We start from the raw sequence: 13,876 nt of genomic DNA, 5'->3' as shown, positions 1-13,876 counted from the left end.
AAAACTTACCTCTGTCAGCGTTTTGTGCCATCCAGGCCTTGTTGTAGTAGATTCCAAGAATTATTGCGGTCCCCCCGCGAAAAAAAATTCTCGTTGCCAAACATCAACAACGATTTGACGTTTCAACTTCAGGCGTGTAAGAAATAAACACGTGGCATTACATTATATTTGATGTAACGTTACATCTTAAAACACGCTCCAGTTATGTGCATCAAATATAATGTAAAATTAGGTCAAAATAGATTTATTATCACATCAAAAGTTATGCTTCACATTTTCAATAGCAAATTTGACATTTTGTGTCTAATATAATGTAAATTCACATCATAATCTCGATTACATGATTTTATTTTACGTCGAATAGTGAATTCCGTTAAGTGTAATAATCATTATTTTTTAGTGTGTAGGCACAGTATGCCCACCGGAACAAACTCCTGAATGTCCGCCAAAATGTCAATTTCGTTATATCCTAATAGGAAGTCAAAAGTGCTCCGAATTGGCTCCACTTTGGCAGAATTTCTTGGTAAAAATAGTTAGACCCGTATTTTTAGTTTGGTGATTAACATAATCCTACACAGAAAAAAATATGTCAATTTACTCGACACGGAAAAAATTAATCACATGTAAACTCAGTTGATGTAAACTCGAGATTCGACGAAATGGTTGAATAACATGTAAAATCATGTTTTTACGTATAGTTTGTTGCAAATTTACATCACATTGCATTTAAATTTCAATGTTTAATGACGTGCAAAAGTGTTAGGGTAGGGTAGTCATCAATGAGACACTTTTGTTTTTCAACTTTCAACGATTTTTCTATTTTTTTTCATCAGCATGTTTTAATGAGCGATCTTCAATTCTTTCGCTCCTCTTTCTGTCCTAGGTTAGTTTAATATTTCTCGCCGCTAATTGCCTATATAAGAAAATAATTAAAATAATTTATCGAATTTGGGTATACATATCAATTGAACTTAACATACCATGCTTCCCCAAAAAGACATAATTTTCCAGAACATTTAGCTGGAGACGCATGGTGCTTTAAGTTCGATCAATGTTTTGAAATCTTTTTTTAATCAGATCTCTGAATCCCACGTGTTACGTAAATGCTAAAATATTCGCCATTTCCCCCCCCACTTAAGTGAATCAAGTAAATTCTAATCGTTCATCATACTCTTTAATTCATTTAAAACCGTTTCGGGATCAATTCCTACCGCTTTGCGATGTTCTGCGAAGTTAGTTACGGTTTAGTTATGGTTGAAGTACCCTAACAATTTGAGTATTGTTATTTGTAAATAAAAATATTAAAGCTATCAGAAATATATACTAGACTGGATCGTCGTTTTATGGAAAATTTTCAAATTGACCAAATCAACCAAGAACAACCCCCCAAAATTTGGGAGCGATTGGTTGCGTCCACACTTTGCGCATTGCATTTCAATTTTGTATGGGAATAGATACAGCGTACTCAAAACTGGTCTAAAACGTGTTTTTTGCTCGGAAATCACATTTTAGACCAATTTTGAGGACGCTATATCTTTTGACTGGAGCAAGATTGCACAACATTTTTTGGGGAAAGTTTTAGAAAAAAAATTCAATTTTTACGCTACTGTGTTAGTTTGAAAAGTTTAGTTGAAAATAAAAATGATAAAAATCAAAATCTAAAAAAGGAGGATTTTCCATACTAATTCCCATACAAAATTGAAATGCAATGCGCAAAGTGTGGACGCAACCAATCGCTCCCAAATTTTAGGGGGTTGTTCAGGGGCCTAAAAGCAACCGAAAAAAACATGTTCTGAAAAATCGACCATCTCGAGCCATCCTAATATATACCTAGTTCAACTAAATTATCTCATTTTTACATAAAACAGCGTTAGACTACACACAAAACAGCACTTCGAGGTGCTTCACGCTGTTCTCTATAGTTGCGTAAGATTCATCTCAGTGAAACAAACAAACCCACTGCACTGTTTCCCAGCGAACCGTGTAAGCCCATTGACATTTTACGCTGCATGACATATCTTGAATGGGTGCACGGTAAATTAAAAGACGACGCCTCTTCTGTATCCACCGTCATTGCCCACACAGGAGGAAGGCTATAATCAAGGGTGAGCTCGGATTCTGACGGCCTAGGTCTTTACAAAGGGGCAGCCATCCGTGAAGTTGGAAATCCTTCCACGGAGATTAGAAATGACGGCATTTTGCTAGGGTGGTAAAAGTTTGTTTCGAATAACGTGATGTTTTATAATATATAATTCTGGAACAGTGTTCTACAAAATGAAAACAATTACGGAAACAACAAACTTCAACAGAAGCTTTGATTCCACGAAAAAGAGGAACAAAACATAGCTTTAGCATGCATTCAATAACCGACACATGCATCATCGGCGTGATGGATGGATCGGCCAATGTTTCACATCGTGTTATAATCCCTTTATGCCGCAGATTCCTGTTCCAGCGAGAAAATACATCACATCTAATCTTAGCAACGAGAAGCATAACAAATTGTGTGTATTTGTTCAAATGTTATTTTTGTGGTTCTTTGTTCTCCTCGTTTTTGTTAGTTTGGCCTTGGTTCAAAAGCTTGTTACATCAGCGGTCATTTTTGGCCTTCTGATGGATCTCGTAAGGGTGTGGGATTTCCTAGAAGCAAATATAAACCTACAATCCAAACTCAATTATTTTTTCTCCCGTTTTGATTTATTTCAGAGCATTATTTTCCGCGTCCAGCAGCACCCACAGGTTCCGGGATTCACGCAGTGCGTCACATTTGGGTTCTTCCGGACGCCCGGCATGGAGACGGCGTACAATCTGTTCTGCGTGATTGCGATGTACTTCATGCCGCTGATGATCATCAGTGCGGCGTACACGGTCATTCTGTGCGAGATTTCCAACCGCTCGCGGGAAAAAGGTAGGTTTGCTTAACACTTAAAAGCTCGGGTAGTCATTTGACTCGTATTTTTTTTTCTCAAACATTGTACAACTTTTGGTAGAATTTACCAAATTGGATACAAAAGATCCAGATTCGTCTATATTTTTAAAGGTCAGATGGTGAACAAATATGGCCCATTTTTTCCGGAGATTTTCCGGATTCCGTTGGGCCTCCTAAATGGGTTTTTGGACAATATAACAAAAACTTTAAAAAAATGCCGGAAATGATGCAAAATTTGAAGGCATCATCCTAATACATCTTCCAGCAGGGCACCGTAGCCGATTCTTATTGACCACCAATTGACATCAGCGGTAGGAACCAGTTCCGAGGTCCTGAGGTCTTGACTTGTTCTTGACCATTTCAATTATTTTTGCAGGATGATGTATTATGATGATGCCTCAAAGAAAAGTTGTTGGTATAATGACCAAAAACCCATATAGGAGGGCTGAGGTACTCCAACGGAATCCAAATCTTGAAAAGAATCCGGTTCATGCTTGACCAGTTTTTTTATTAAATAAACTGGTTTTTTTAAATTCCTTCAAACATAAGCCAGGTTTTAAAAATCAATTGCTTAAAAAATATTTCTACGACTTTTCACGTTTTTTTAACAAGCCCAGTTTTTTGAATATAAATTTGTTTTTCAAAACTAATTTCTGTAATTTTTTTATGCTTTCAAACAAAAGCAGTTTTTTGAAAACAAAAAGATTTTTTTAAAAATATTTTTTTATGAACTTGCGCCTTATTTTAAACATGAACTGATTTGCAAATAATTTAAAAAGATTGGTTGTAATTTGTTTTTAATGTTTTTGCAGTTTTTTTTTTATATGAGCAATTTCTTAACAAAAATTACCAGCTTTCTGAAATATTTTTTCTGATTTTTGCTTTCTATGATTCCTGAAGAAAACAAATTATCAATAACTGAACGATTTTGAAAATATTATGAATTTTAGCGGAATTCAAATGTGCAGTACAGTTTTTTTTTGCAAAAATATAGTTGTTTTGAAACTAGAACTCTATTTTACTTCAATTTTCATTTATTTATTTTTAAATAAAAGTTTAAAAAAAGTGGGAGCCTTTTTCTGTTTTTTTTTTCTTCGTTCTAAAAGAGACCATCACAAGCTAGAATTTTTACCGAGGTTGCCATAAAGGTGAAAAACTTACCCTATTGAATGCCAAATTAACCTTTTGTTTGAAATTAAATTTCTTTTTTCCTTTTATTGGCCTTTTTTCGTTTATAATGGTACCTAAGGTTATTTTTTTTTTAAATATTGGCCGCTCAGATTTCTTGTACTCATTTTTTTACTCAAACATAACATTAACTAATTAATCATTAATCCGCTTGACCTTTCAATGGGAAGGCGCGGAAATTATGCACTTTCTACGAAAATGTGCGCTGATCTGCGCTGTCTCACTGCATCGGGAAATGTGTTAAGTGAACCGAAAGAATAATGTCAACTGAAATGAGATAAAAAACAACATTTGATTGCAATTTATTGATTAATTGGTTCGTGTTGCAGAATGCATGCCATCACTCTAAGCCAGAAAACGTGGGGAAATTGGCACGAAGCTTTGCAAAATTTTGCTGTTAAGGTTAGTTCAGATAATTTGAACTAAATTTGTATTTTTGTTTTGTTCTATATTTAAAAAGGAATAAAGGGCTCCAGGAAATCGACGTAAAAGTGCTGATTTATTTTCAAAAGAAATAAAAACGTCACTTCAATTCAATTTATCATCGGTTCGTGACATTCATCCGTCACCAGCCTAAGCATGGAAAAATATGACATAAATAGGATGTTTGCAAAGTTCCCGGAACTTGACAGCCCTGAAAAGCCCTCCAGAACTCCTACAGTTCATTTAGATTGTGTAGGATTCTTTGAATTATGAACGATCTTCTATCTCAGTGCAGTGAAAGGCTCTGATTGACAAGGATGAATAAATAAATAGGATTTATTTCTCGTTTACTACCCGAGGACAATTTTAATTGAGTTGATTTCAAGAAAACACTTGAGTTCATGGTTTTGAACCCTAGTGATTGCTATCTCTAACTATTTACTTGTAGCAAAAAGCCATTCGTTGTATCCACACAAACCTCTCATAAGGATATAAAAGAGTAATTTTATGTTGTTGTGAATTGCCCATAAATGCATTGTAGACAAATGTGAAATTTTTGTCATTAGTTAGAATAAAACAGAATTGGTCTACTGTATTATTATTTTAGACACACCATATTGAGATGTTTAGGGCAAATCTCATAAGTATCGGAGAAAATCAAAACATTCATTATAATCTGTCCAATATTGGTGCGAGTACACTAAACGACCACTGATTGCAGCACAGCTAAATGAAGTGGTTCTAATTTAGCGGAAATATGCAGAGAGCTGCAAGGGGATTAATTCATATTCTCGTTTAATTTTCAGAAACGAGTGACACCAGCCACACGGGCGGAATGAGATTACGGTGCAACGATTTGACTCATATCGAGCGAGCCCGGCAGCGGACACTCCGGCTTACCATCACCATCGTGGTCGTTTTCGTCTGGTGCTGGACGCCGTACGTCGTGATGACCCTGTGGTGAGTAAATCGTTCAGTGCTCACGGCTTTTTTTTGTTGTGATTTTCGGACACCATTTTGGACCAAAGCCATTCATTTGGGGGGTGGCTTTCATTCGCTTCATCAACAAAGTTCTAATCCCAATTCATTTCGTTTCCTGCCATTACACACACTCACACACTAAATAGGTACATGTTTGATCGCGAGAGTGCCATCAAGGTCGATGGGGCCATCCAGGACGGGCTGTTCCTGATGGCCGTGTCCAACTCGTGCATGAATCCGCTGGTTTACGGGTCGTACGCGATGAAGTGTCGGTGGCCCTGGAAACGGCAAAACGTGCCAAATGGAGTGGCAACACCGAATGCGGCTCAGCGCAGGTCCACGGGTAAGTGCGGGGACGCGGCACCAGGTTGGGGATTCCACAATCAAATATTGGGCAAAGTGCGCGATACATACGCGGTAAATGTGAGAAGACAAAGTTGTCAATGGGAGAACCATTCAATATTTTGGCTGGATTAAATTGTTAAAGGAAAATCGAGATACTTGAATTGATTTTTTTTACGTTTAAACGTACTAAAATATTGTATCGACTAACAATTGAGATTTTTGACAAAAATGTTTTGAATTCGTGTTTTGGACATTGAATTAGGTGGAAAATTAGAATTTACCTATTTATAAACCTTTTTGTTTAGCATACAATGAATCTCTGAGCTCAACGCAGCTAACATAATCCGTAATAATCTTATATAAAGGCAAAATTTAATATTCTTTCATGCCTATCACATTTGATGCATGATTGTTAGGCGTTCACCGATGCAAATGTTTTAGAGCTTGAATCAATGATAAAGTGACCAACATGCAATCACGAACCAATTGAAAATTGCACACAAAGATGCCAAAGTCAGTGTGCGGGTTGTTCTATAGAGAAGCCTCTGGATGACAGAATCACTAATCACACTAACCCACAACTTATCTAAGCAACACCGGCTATAATTTCTCATGCTAATCTATCCCCCCCCCCACACACACAGATGCCGTATCGGGTATGGCAGGACCGCACTCGGACCGGCTGACCGGTCGAGACAATAAGGACGAGTTGATGTACGAGAAGGAACGCAGCATCAAGCTGAACCAGTTCGGGCTGGCCAACGGAGCTCCGGGTCAAACTAAAATAGGAATTAACAGTACAGGTGAGTGATTGCTAAATCTATTGTTTCAAGAGCAAGTTTATTTTTAGTCTGTTTCTAACTGGGTCACATTTTAATAACATGATCCTTGTAATTTCATGTAGTTCTCCATACAAACTTCTGTATCATGCTCGTACATTTTTATAGCTTTACGGCCATAAACTTCCACATTACTTCTTGACTTGAAGTGCGATCCCAGTCAGTTTAATTCGGGTCCCAAGCAGACGGAAATAACTCGGGAAGGTCAGTTTTTGATATTGTGAGATGATCGAAATATGTTATTGGGATGATCGGATTAGTTGTTAACATAACAAAAATCAATAACAAAGATTTGTTCGAAGAATGCCGTCTCCGAGGTCTCACTCCAGCTCGAACTTCAACGTCAGCTCCGACTTCCTCGCTCTGTGAAAATAATAACGGTTTTTGTAATTCACATTTCAAAAATTCTCAATAAATAAATCAATTCCCTTAGAGAATATAACATACTAAAAAAACAACTTTCAAAAGTTATTTTATCAGATAAATTTAAGCTTAAGGACCCAATTTCATGGCCAAAATAATAACTACGATTAAATTGGTCAAAATTATTCCATAGTTCTAGCCAATATTAGCAAAGTCATCAAATAATTTAAAAAATCAACTTTCAAAATTTCAACTTTTTAGAATAATTTTAGCTTAACGACCCCATTTCATGGCCAAAATAATGACACCGACGAAATTGGACAAAAATATACCAAAGATCTTAACATATTTAACAAAAGGAAAAATAATAACAGATTGTGTTATTGACACTTAGAAACTTTGTGCGATTTATGGTAAGTCAGAATACCAAACGAATAACAAATCTTGTTATAAGGAGAGTTTTTGAAATGTATAACATTTCCTCTTATAAGCGTGTTATTAAACATATTTCTTTATAATACATTACACCAGAAAAGTCACATGATTACACATTTTCAAAGGTACTCAGGATGTACCCCTTCCCAAATGTAATATTACCATGATTTATTTTGACTTTGTTGTGGTTTGGTTGAGCGTTTTAGCAGAATGCATTACTGTGAATACAAAGAGACGAGTTGTTCCTTTTAATTCCGCTATATATTTTTAATATCTTGACAGATACGTATTTCGTCTACTACTTGCAGACTTCATCAGTGTTCTGTTCTCGACTAGTCGACTAGTATAGCGGAATTAAAAGGAACAACTCGTCTCTTTGACTTTGTTGTTTTTCCAAACTGCCAACCTTGAATAGAAATATCTCAGAAATATGTCTTCAAATTTAAGGGTTTCAGCAGTTGAAAATGTATATTTTGATGCCATGGAGGCAACATTACCTGTGTGTTCATATCCCGAGGTTGTTTTTAGGAGGAGGTCAGATCTTGTTATTAAAACACCCAGACTAGCTGTTCCCGAGCAGACGGCAATAGCTTGGGAATAACATTTTTTGACATTTGAAAATATCAGGCCAATAACATTTTATGTTATTTATAACAATATTCGTTATTCGTCGTTATGATTGTAAAAATTCAACTCTTAAATGTTACACTTTCATGTCCAAAATAATGTCCTTGAAAAATAAAAATTACGACCCACATTTTCGAAGAAATTGTAGTTTTCCTTAGGGGGTATATCAATAATTTTTTAATAAAATTTAAACTTGTTTACTTTTTAAAAATGTATTGGTATAAAGACCACATTCATCGCCAAAATAATGTTCTTGATAAAATTGGTCAAATTTTTCACATAGTCCTGGCCATACTGAGCAAAAAAAAATTGGGTTATGGAGAATTGGTCAAAATTTTCCAATAGTTGAAGTAAAATTCAACAATAAAAAAATAACAAATTAGGTTATGACTGATGACTTCTCATACATGTATTTAAACCTTAAGGTTAATTATAATTAACGTTTTATGTTTTAAGTTAATTTGTGACAAAATATTTGTTTTAAAGCCATTTGTCAATTAAATCCGTATATGAAGATGATTTTGTGTAGCAGCGAACCACCACTGCTGAGTGCTCAGCTATGATTCAATTTCATTGAGCTTTAACAGCTTTCCAAAAATTTCCAGATAGACGAAAGCACAAAGAGTTGCAAATTGCAGTAAAAGTTGCTCTCAAAAGTAACCGAGAAAAAAAACTTCCTCTTTTATCGGATATCAGTTATCCTAGGAACGGTGGAACAGTTGCTGCAAAAAAGTAGCGTGCCAGGGAAAAACTTTTATTAGCTTAATAAAAGATAAAGTACTCCAATTTCCGATTAGTGCTCACATCTCGCTTTGTGTTTGCTTTGGGAAACAACGTTTTACTGGAATTGTAGTTTATATGGGTTAATAGTTTTTTTGCACATTTAGTTACTTTCAGATTATTTTTTCATTGGTGTAGGGGTTAACATCAAAATGACCTGATCGTCATGCTGGTTAGCATTAACATATCGACGTCGTCGTGCTATCTTGGCGCACTCGCCATTTTGACGTTCCGAGAAAAACGCGTTTTAATGTTTGACCTTGAATATTCAAAAATGAGAGCACGCAATGTAAACAATAACAAACACGTTTCGTTTGGCTCACCATTCTGTGCATTGTCCCAAAGTTTGGTTGAAGTTGGTTGCTGGAGTCCCGAGTTATAATTACAAATGTTTACGGTAGTCTAGCTTGTACGTGCGACCAGGGGTGCCAGGTTGCCAGATAAATCTGGCATTGCCAGATTTTTTGAGTGCCAATTTGAATGTATTTTGTTTATTTTAAGAATCTATAATGTATAAAGACCGACAATACACTGTTTTTGAACACAAAATTGCTTACTACTTGGCAAAAAGTGGCTTGCCAGATTTTTTTCCAGATTTTTTGCCAGATTTTTTTCTGTTCAGACCTGGTAACCCTGCGTGCGACAAACGCATCCTGACTTTCCTGGCCTGAAATCCCTTTGGCCTTTTGTCGCACTTACATCAATTTTCATGGAGTGACAAGATAGCACGACAAGATTGAAACTACTTTCATACACAGAAAAAAATAATGTAAATTTGGAAGCTGTAATTTTGGAAGGTTGAATATTACCTCTTTTATGATGTAATTTTACCTCAATTTAGACTGAAAAAGTGACATTACACCAGAAAAGTGGTAAAATTACACATTTCCAGAGGTAAAATTACACCTTTTTTCTGACATAAAAGATGTACCCCTTCCCAGATGTAATATTACCATGATTTTTTTTCTGTGTATGTAAAGTGACAAAAATGCACGGAGTTTTTTGGTTTTTGTTGAATATCTCAGGATTGAAATCGAATTTTGGGGATCTGTGAAGGTCAAAAGGTGAGGCATTGTGAGCTGCACAAAATGGCGTTCATAACTCAATTTGGCCCAAAATGCACGTACGACAAGTTAGCACGATGGCGACGATATGATAGCAGCGAAATACCGTGACCTTTAACTTTAACGTTCCTGTTATTTTTTCCATTTTTTTATCATGCTCTCGCTGTGCTGCCGAACATCTCAATTATCCATCAATCACCTTCCGAGAAGGAGAATGCCTGCCTGGAACAGCAACCACTCGGTTCGGATACTGTGCCGTAACTTCGGGGCGTGCTGTGAATGAGGTGAGTTTCTGCGATATTTTGAAAATTAAATAAAAACTTGCCGCTAGTAATTGATTGCCGGTACAAAATAAAGATTTACTTTTCCCCACGCCGGCAGCCTTGGGTTCGGAGTGCCAACATGGCAACGGTATCCTATGGTAACGCGACGGCTTCCTACGTGCCACGGAAGGGTTGCAAGCCAAGCTACAGCGAGTTTGCCGTGCTGGCAGACGAGCGGTCGTTGATGCTGTCCCGGCCATCGTTCTACTCGGATCCTACGCCCAACGAACTGGACTCGTCGGTGGACGGTGGCCTAACGCGAAGCCTCGATACCGGCGGCTGGCGATGATAGATCGTGTAAGCCTGGCAACACTGACGCCGGGCAAACGAAGGTCGATGACGTGTGTTGTGGCGCATGTGGTGCGCGAAATTCAAATAATTAGTGAGTGTTTGATGTGAGAAACGAGAATGGTTCCGGAGAATCTTTCTTCATTTGCAACTATCGTACAATTTAATTAATTCTGAACAAATTTGTGACCATCAGGATCAGATGAAACGAAGTGTGATGCATTAGATATATCACGTAGCATTGATAGACGGAAGGTGAAAGTGATGTTTTTTATTGCGTTTATTTTTTATTGAATAGTCAGAGTTTATTTTTTCAATCAGCAAATTTAGTCCGCTCGAAACAGATAATAAACTTCAAAACTTTAAATTTAATAATTTAACTTTAATTTATTGAGAAATGGCAAAAAGAAACACCCCGTATATGTTGTTGAATGCTTGGACAAAAAACAGTTCGCACTTACGTGGTTGAGCATTCTCATAGAATATTTTTTTCACTTTTGCATTGTCCTTTTTCGCAGATCCAGTGGGATGTCTTCACTTAATAAATATACAGACATGCCTCGGTTTTGCACGCCTCGGGTTTACACTGCCCCGGTTTTGATTCGTTCAGCTGCCTTGGTATCGAGTTGATGTCAGCTATCCATTAAAATTATAATTTTATGAAAATTTTCACAAAAATACGTATTTTCCTGTATTTTGAAAAGGAAATGTTCTCGAAAAAATACTCAAAATTTTTGTTATTGCGATAAGGGTATCAAATAATTGGAATTTTTTTCGTACATTTTGAATGTAAAATAATTTTTTTGAAAGCACTCAAAATTTTCACAAAACTACGTATTTTTTAAAAAAATACTCAAAATTTCATTTTTTACAATATGGGTATCAAATGATTGGGATTTTTTCATACATTTCGAGTGTAATAACAACATATTTTGAAAACACTCAGAATTTTCACAAAACTACGTATTTTCGAAAAAAAAAATACTCAAAATTTGAGTTTTTACAATATGGGTATCAAACGATCGGGATTTTTTTTATACATTTCGATTGTAATAACAACATTTTTTGAAAATACTCAAAATTTCAATTTTTACAATATGGGTATCAAATGATCGGGATTTTTTCATACATTTCGAATGTGATAACAACATATTTTGAAAAAACTCAAAATTTTCACAAAACTACGTATTTTCGAAAAAAAAAAATACATAAAATTTCAGTTTTTACAATATGGGTATCAAACGATCGGGATTTTTTCATACATTTCGATTGTAATAACAACATTTTTTGAAAATACTCAAAATTTCCCTTTTTACAATATGGGCATCAAATGATCGGGATTTTTTCATACATTTCGAATGTAATAACAACATATTTTGAAAACACTCAGAATTTTCACAAAACTACGTATTTTCGAAAAAAAAAAACACTCAAGATTTCAGTTTTACAATATGGGTATCAAACGATCAGGATTTTTTCATACATTTCGAATGTTATAACATTATTTTATGAAAATAATCAAAAAAAATTATAAAACTACGTATTTTCGAAAAAAAATACTCAAAATTTAAGTTTTTACAATATGGATATCAAACGATCGGGATATTTTCATACATTTTTTACATTACATTACATTTCGAATGTAATAACAACATTTTTTGAAAATACTCAAAAATTTTACATAACTTATTACAGATGTATGGAAAATCCCGATCGTTTGATACCCATATTCTAATAACTTTCGATATGTATGAAAAAATCCCGAACGTTTGATACCCGCATTGTAAAAATTAAAATTTTGAGTATTTTTTCGAAAATACGTAGTTTTGTGAAAATTTTGAGCATTTTCAAAAAATGTTGTTATTACAATTGAAATGTATGAAAAAAATACCCGATCGTTTGATACCCACATTGTAAAAACGGAAGTTTTGAGTATTTTTTCGAAAATACGTAGTTTTGTGAAAATTTTGAGTATTTTCAACAAAAATTTGTTATTACAATCGAAATGTATGAAAAAATCTCGATCGTTTGACACCCATATTGTAAAAACGGAAATTTTTAGCAATTTTTAGAAAATACGTAGTTTTGTAAAAATACGTAGTTTTGTGAAAATTTTGAGTGTTTTCAAATAATAAATTTAACATTCGAAATGTATGAAAAAAAAACTAATCATTTGATACCCATATTGCAATAACCATATATTTTTGGTTTCTTCAGAGAAAAAAAATGCATTTTCAAAATACTGGAACAATACGTATTTTTGTGAAAATTTTCATGAAATTATTATTTTAATGGATAGCTGACATCAACCCGACTCCAAAACACTATAATTTTTTGATGTTTGCATGAATTTTCATACGATTATAGCCAATGTCTTTCCCATAGAGCCAAAATCCCATATGCTCTGTGCCTCGGTTATGCACGCCTCGGTTTTGCATACCCCATATGCGGTGCTAAACCGAGGCATGTCTGTAGTTTTAAAATCCCTTTTTCTCAAACACAGGTTGAATCTCCTTCAAATTAACTACTGAAATGAAAATGACAACTGTAATGTTAAGAGTCTTCTTAAGGGAAGAAAAAACAACAAAAGTTGTGAAAAATTGGGTTTCTTATTTAGTCTAAATTATGGAAATTAACTCAACTCGTATCGCCGTTCCGTTTCCGTTTGTTACTTTGAAACGGAAATTGCATACGATTTGAATCGAATTACGATATTAAATTCGACTTGAACTGGCTGGTTAGTTTTTTGAATGATTTTTTGTTTTCGTTTATAAAAAATGAATTGATTAATCCTGTTGTGCAAATGAAACGATCGATACAATCTCCGCTAATCAAATCATTCCATTCTTGGGCAAGACATACCTTAATCAATTCAAATATAAATCAACAATTGAAATATAAATCAACAATGCTGATTTAATTTCCCGTTGTCAAGGTAAATCATGAATAGTTCACATTTCTCTTTGGCAAAAGTCATAAGATTTCGAGCAAGCTCAACTCAGTGAAATGTGAATCCGATCAGAGCACGCAGTCAAGTGTCCTGTTTCGACGCCAGGGGTGATTTTATCAGCATTCCGTACAAAGACAGTGCCGCGTAGGTGGGGCAGCAGTCGTTCCTGGAAGGCAGCAGCAGCATCCTGGGCTGGCCGGCGTCTTGAAAATGGATTACTTTTTGATGGGGATAGATTGTCGTTCCAAAGTTTAGCGAACCGTAAAAACCAAGTGCCAAGGCCGGGCCCAAACTTGAGCAGTGAGTTGGAAGGGATGAGTTGAGTTTCGGAAAGATACGAC

At 35.3% G+C, this 13,876-nt stretch overlaps 1 protein-coding gene across 2 annotated transcripts in view; it reads left to right on the top strand.

Moving 5' to 3' along the window:
- LOC120427012 (adipokinetic hormone/corazonin-related peptide receptor variant I) overlaps positions 1-10,938 on the top strand; it is a 48,282-nt gene extending 37,344 nt beyond the window's left edge. Inside the window, exons 4-9 of one of the 2 annotated variants that reach the window (XM_039591832.2) lie at positions 2,707-2,908; positions 5,347-5,500; positions 5,668-5,864; positions 6,511-6,669; positions 10,182-10,258; positions 10,356-10,938. In XM_039591832.2, coding sequence (XP_039447766.1) covers positions 2,707-2,908; positions 5,347-5,500; positions 5,668-5,864; positions 6,511-6,669; positions 10,182-10,258; positions 10,356-10,586 — 1,020 coding nt within the window. In that variant the 3' untranslated portion in view covers positions 10,587-10,938. The remainder of the gene's footprint in view (positions 1-2,706; positions 2,909-5,346; positions 5,501-5,667; positions 5,865-6,510; positions 6,670-10,181; positions 10,259-10,355) is intronic. The other variant, XM_039591833.2, reaches the window with a different exon arrangement.
- The last annotated feature ends 2,938 nt before the right edge of the window (positions 10,939-13,876 follow it).

This window comes from Culex pipiens, chromosome 3, assembly GCF_016801865.2.
Source record: "Culex pipiens pallens isolate TS chromosome 3, TS_CPP_V2, whole genome shotgun sequence".
Taxonomy (NCBI): domain Eukaryota; kingdom Metazoa; phylum Arthropoda; class Insecta; order Diptera; family Culicidae; genus Culex; species Culex pipiens.
Note: the sequence above shows the minus strand (reverse complement) of the source record. Positions and strands in the feature narration are given on the sequence as shown.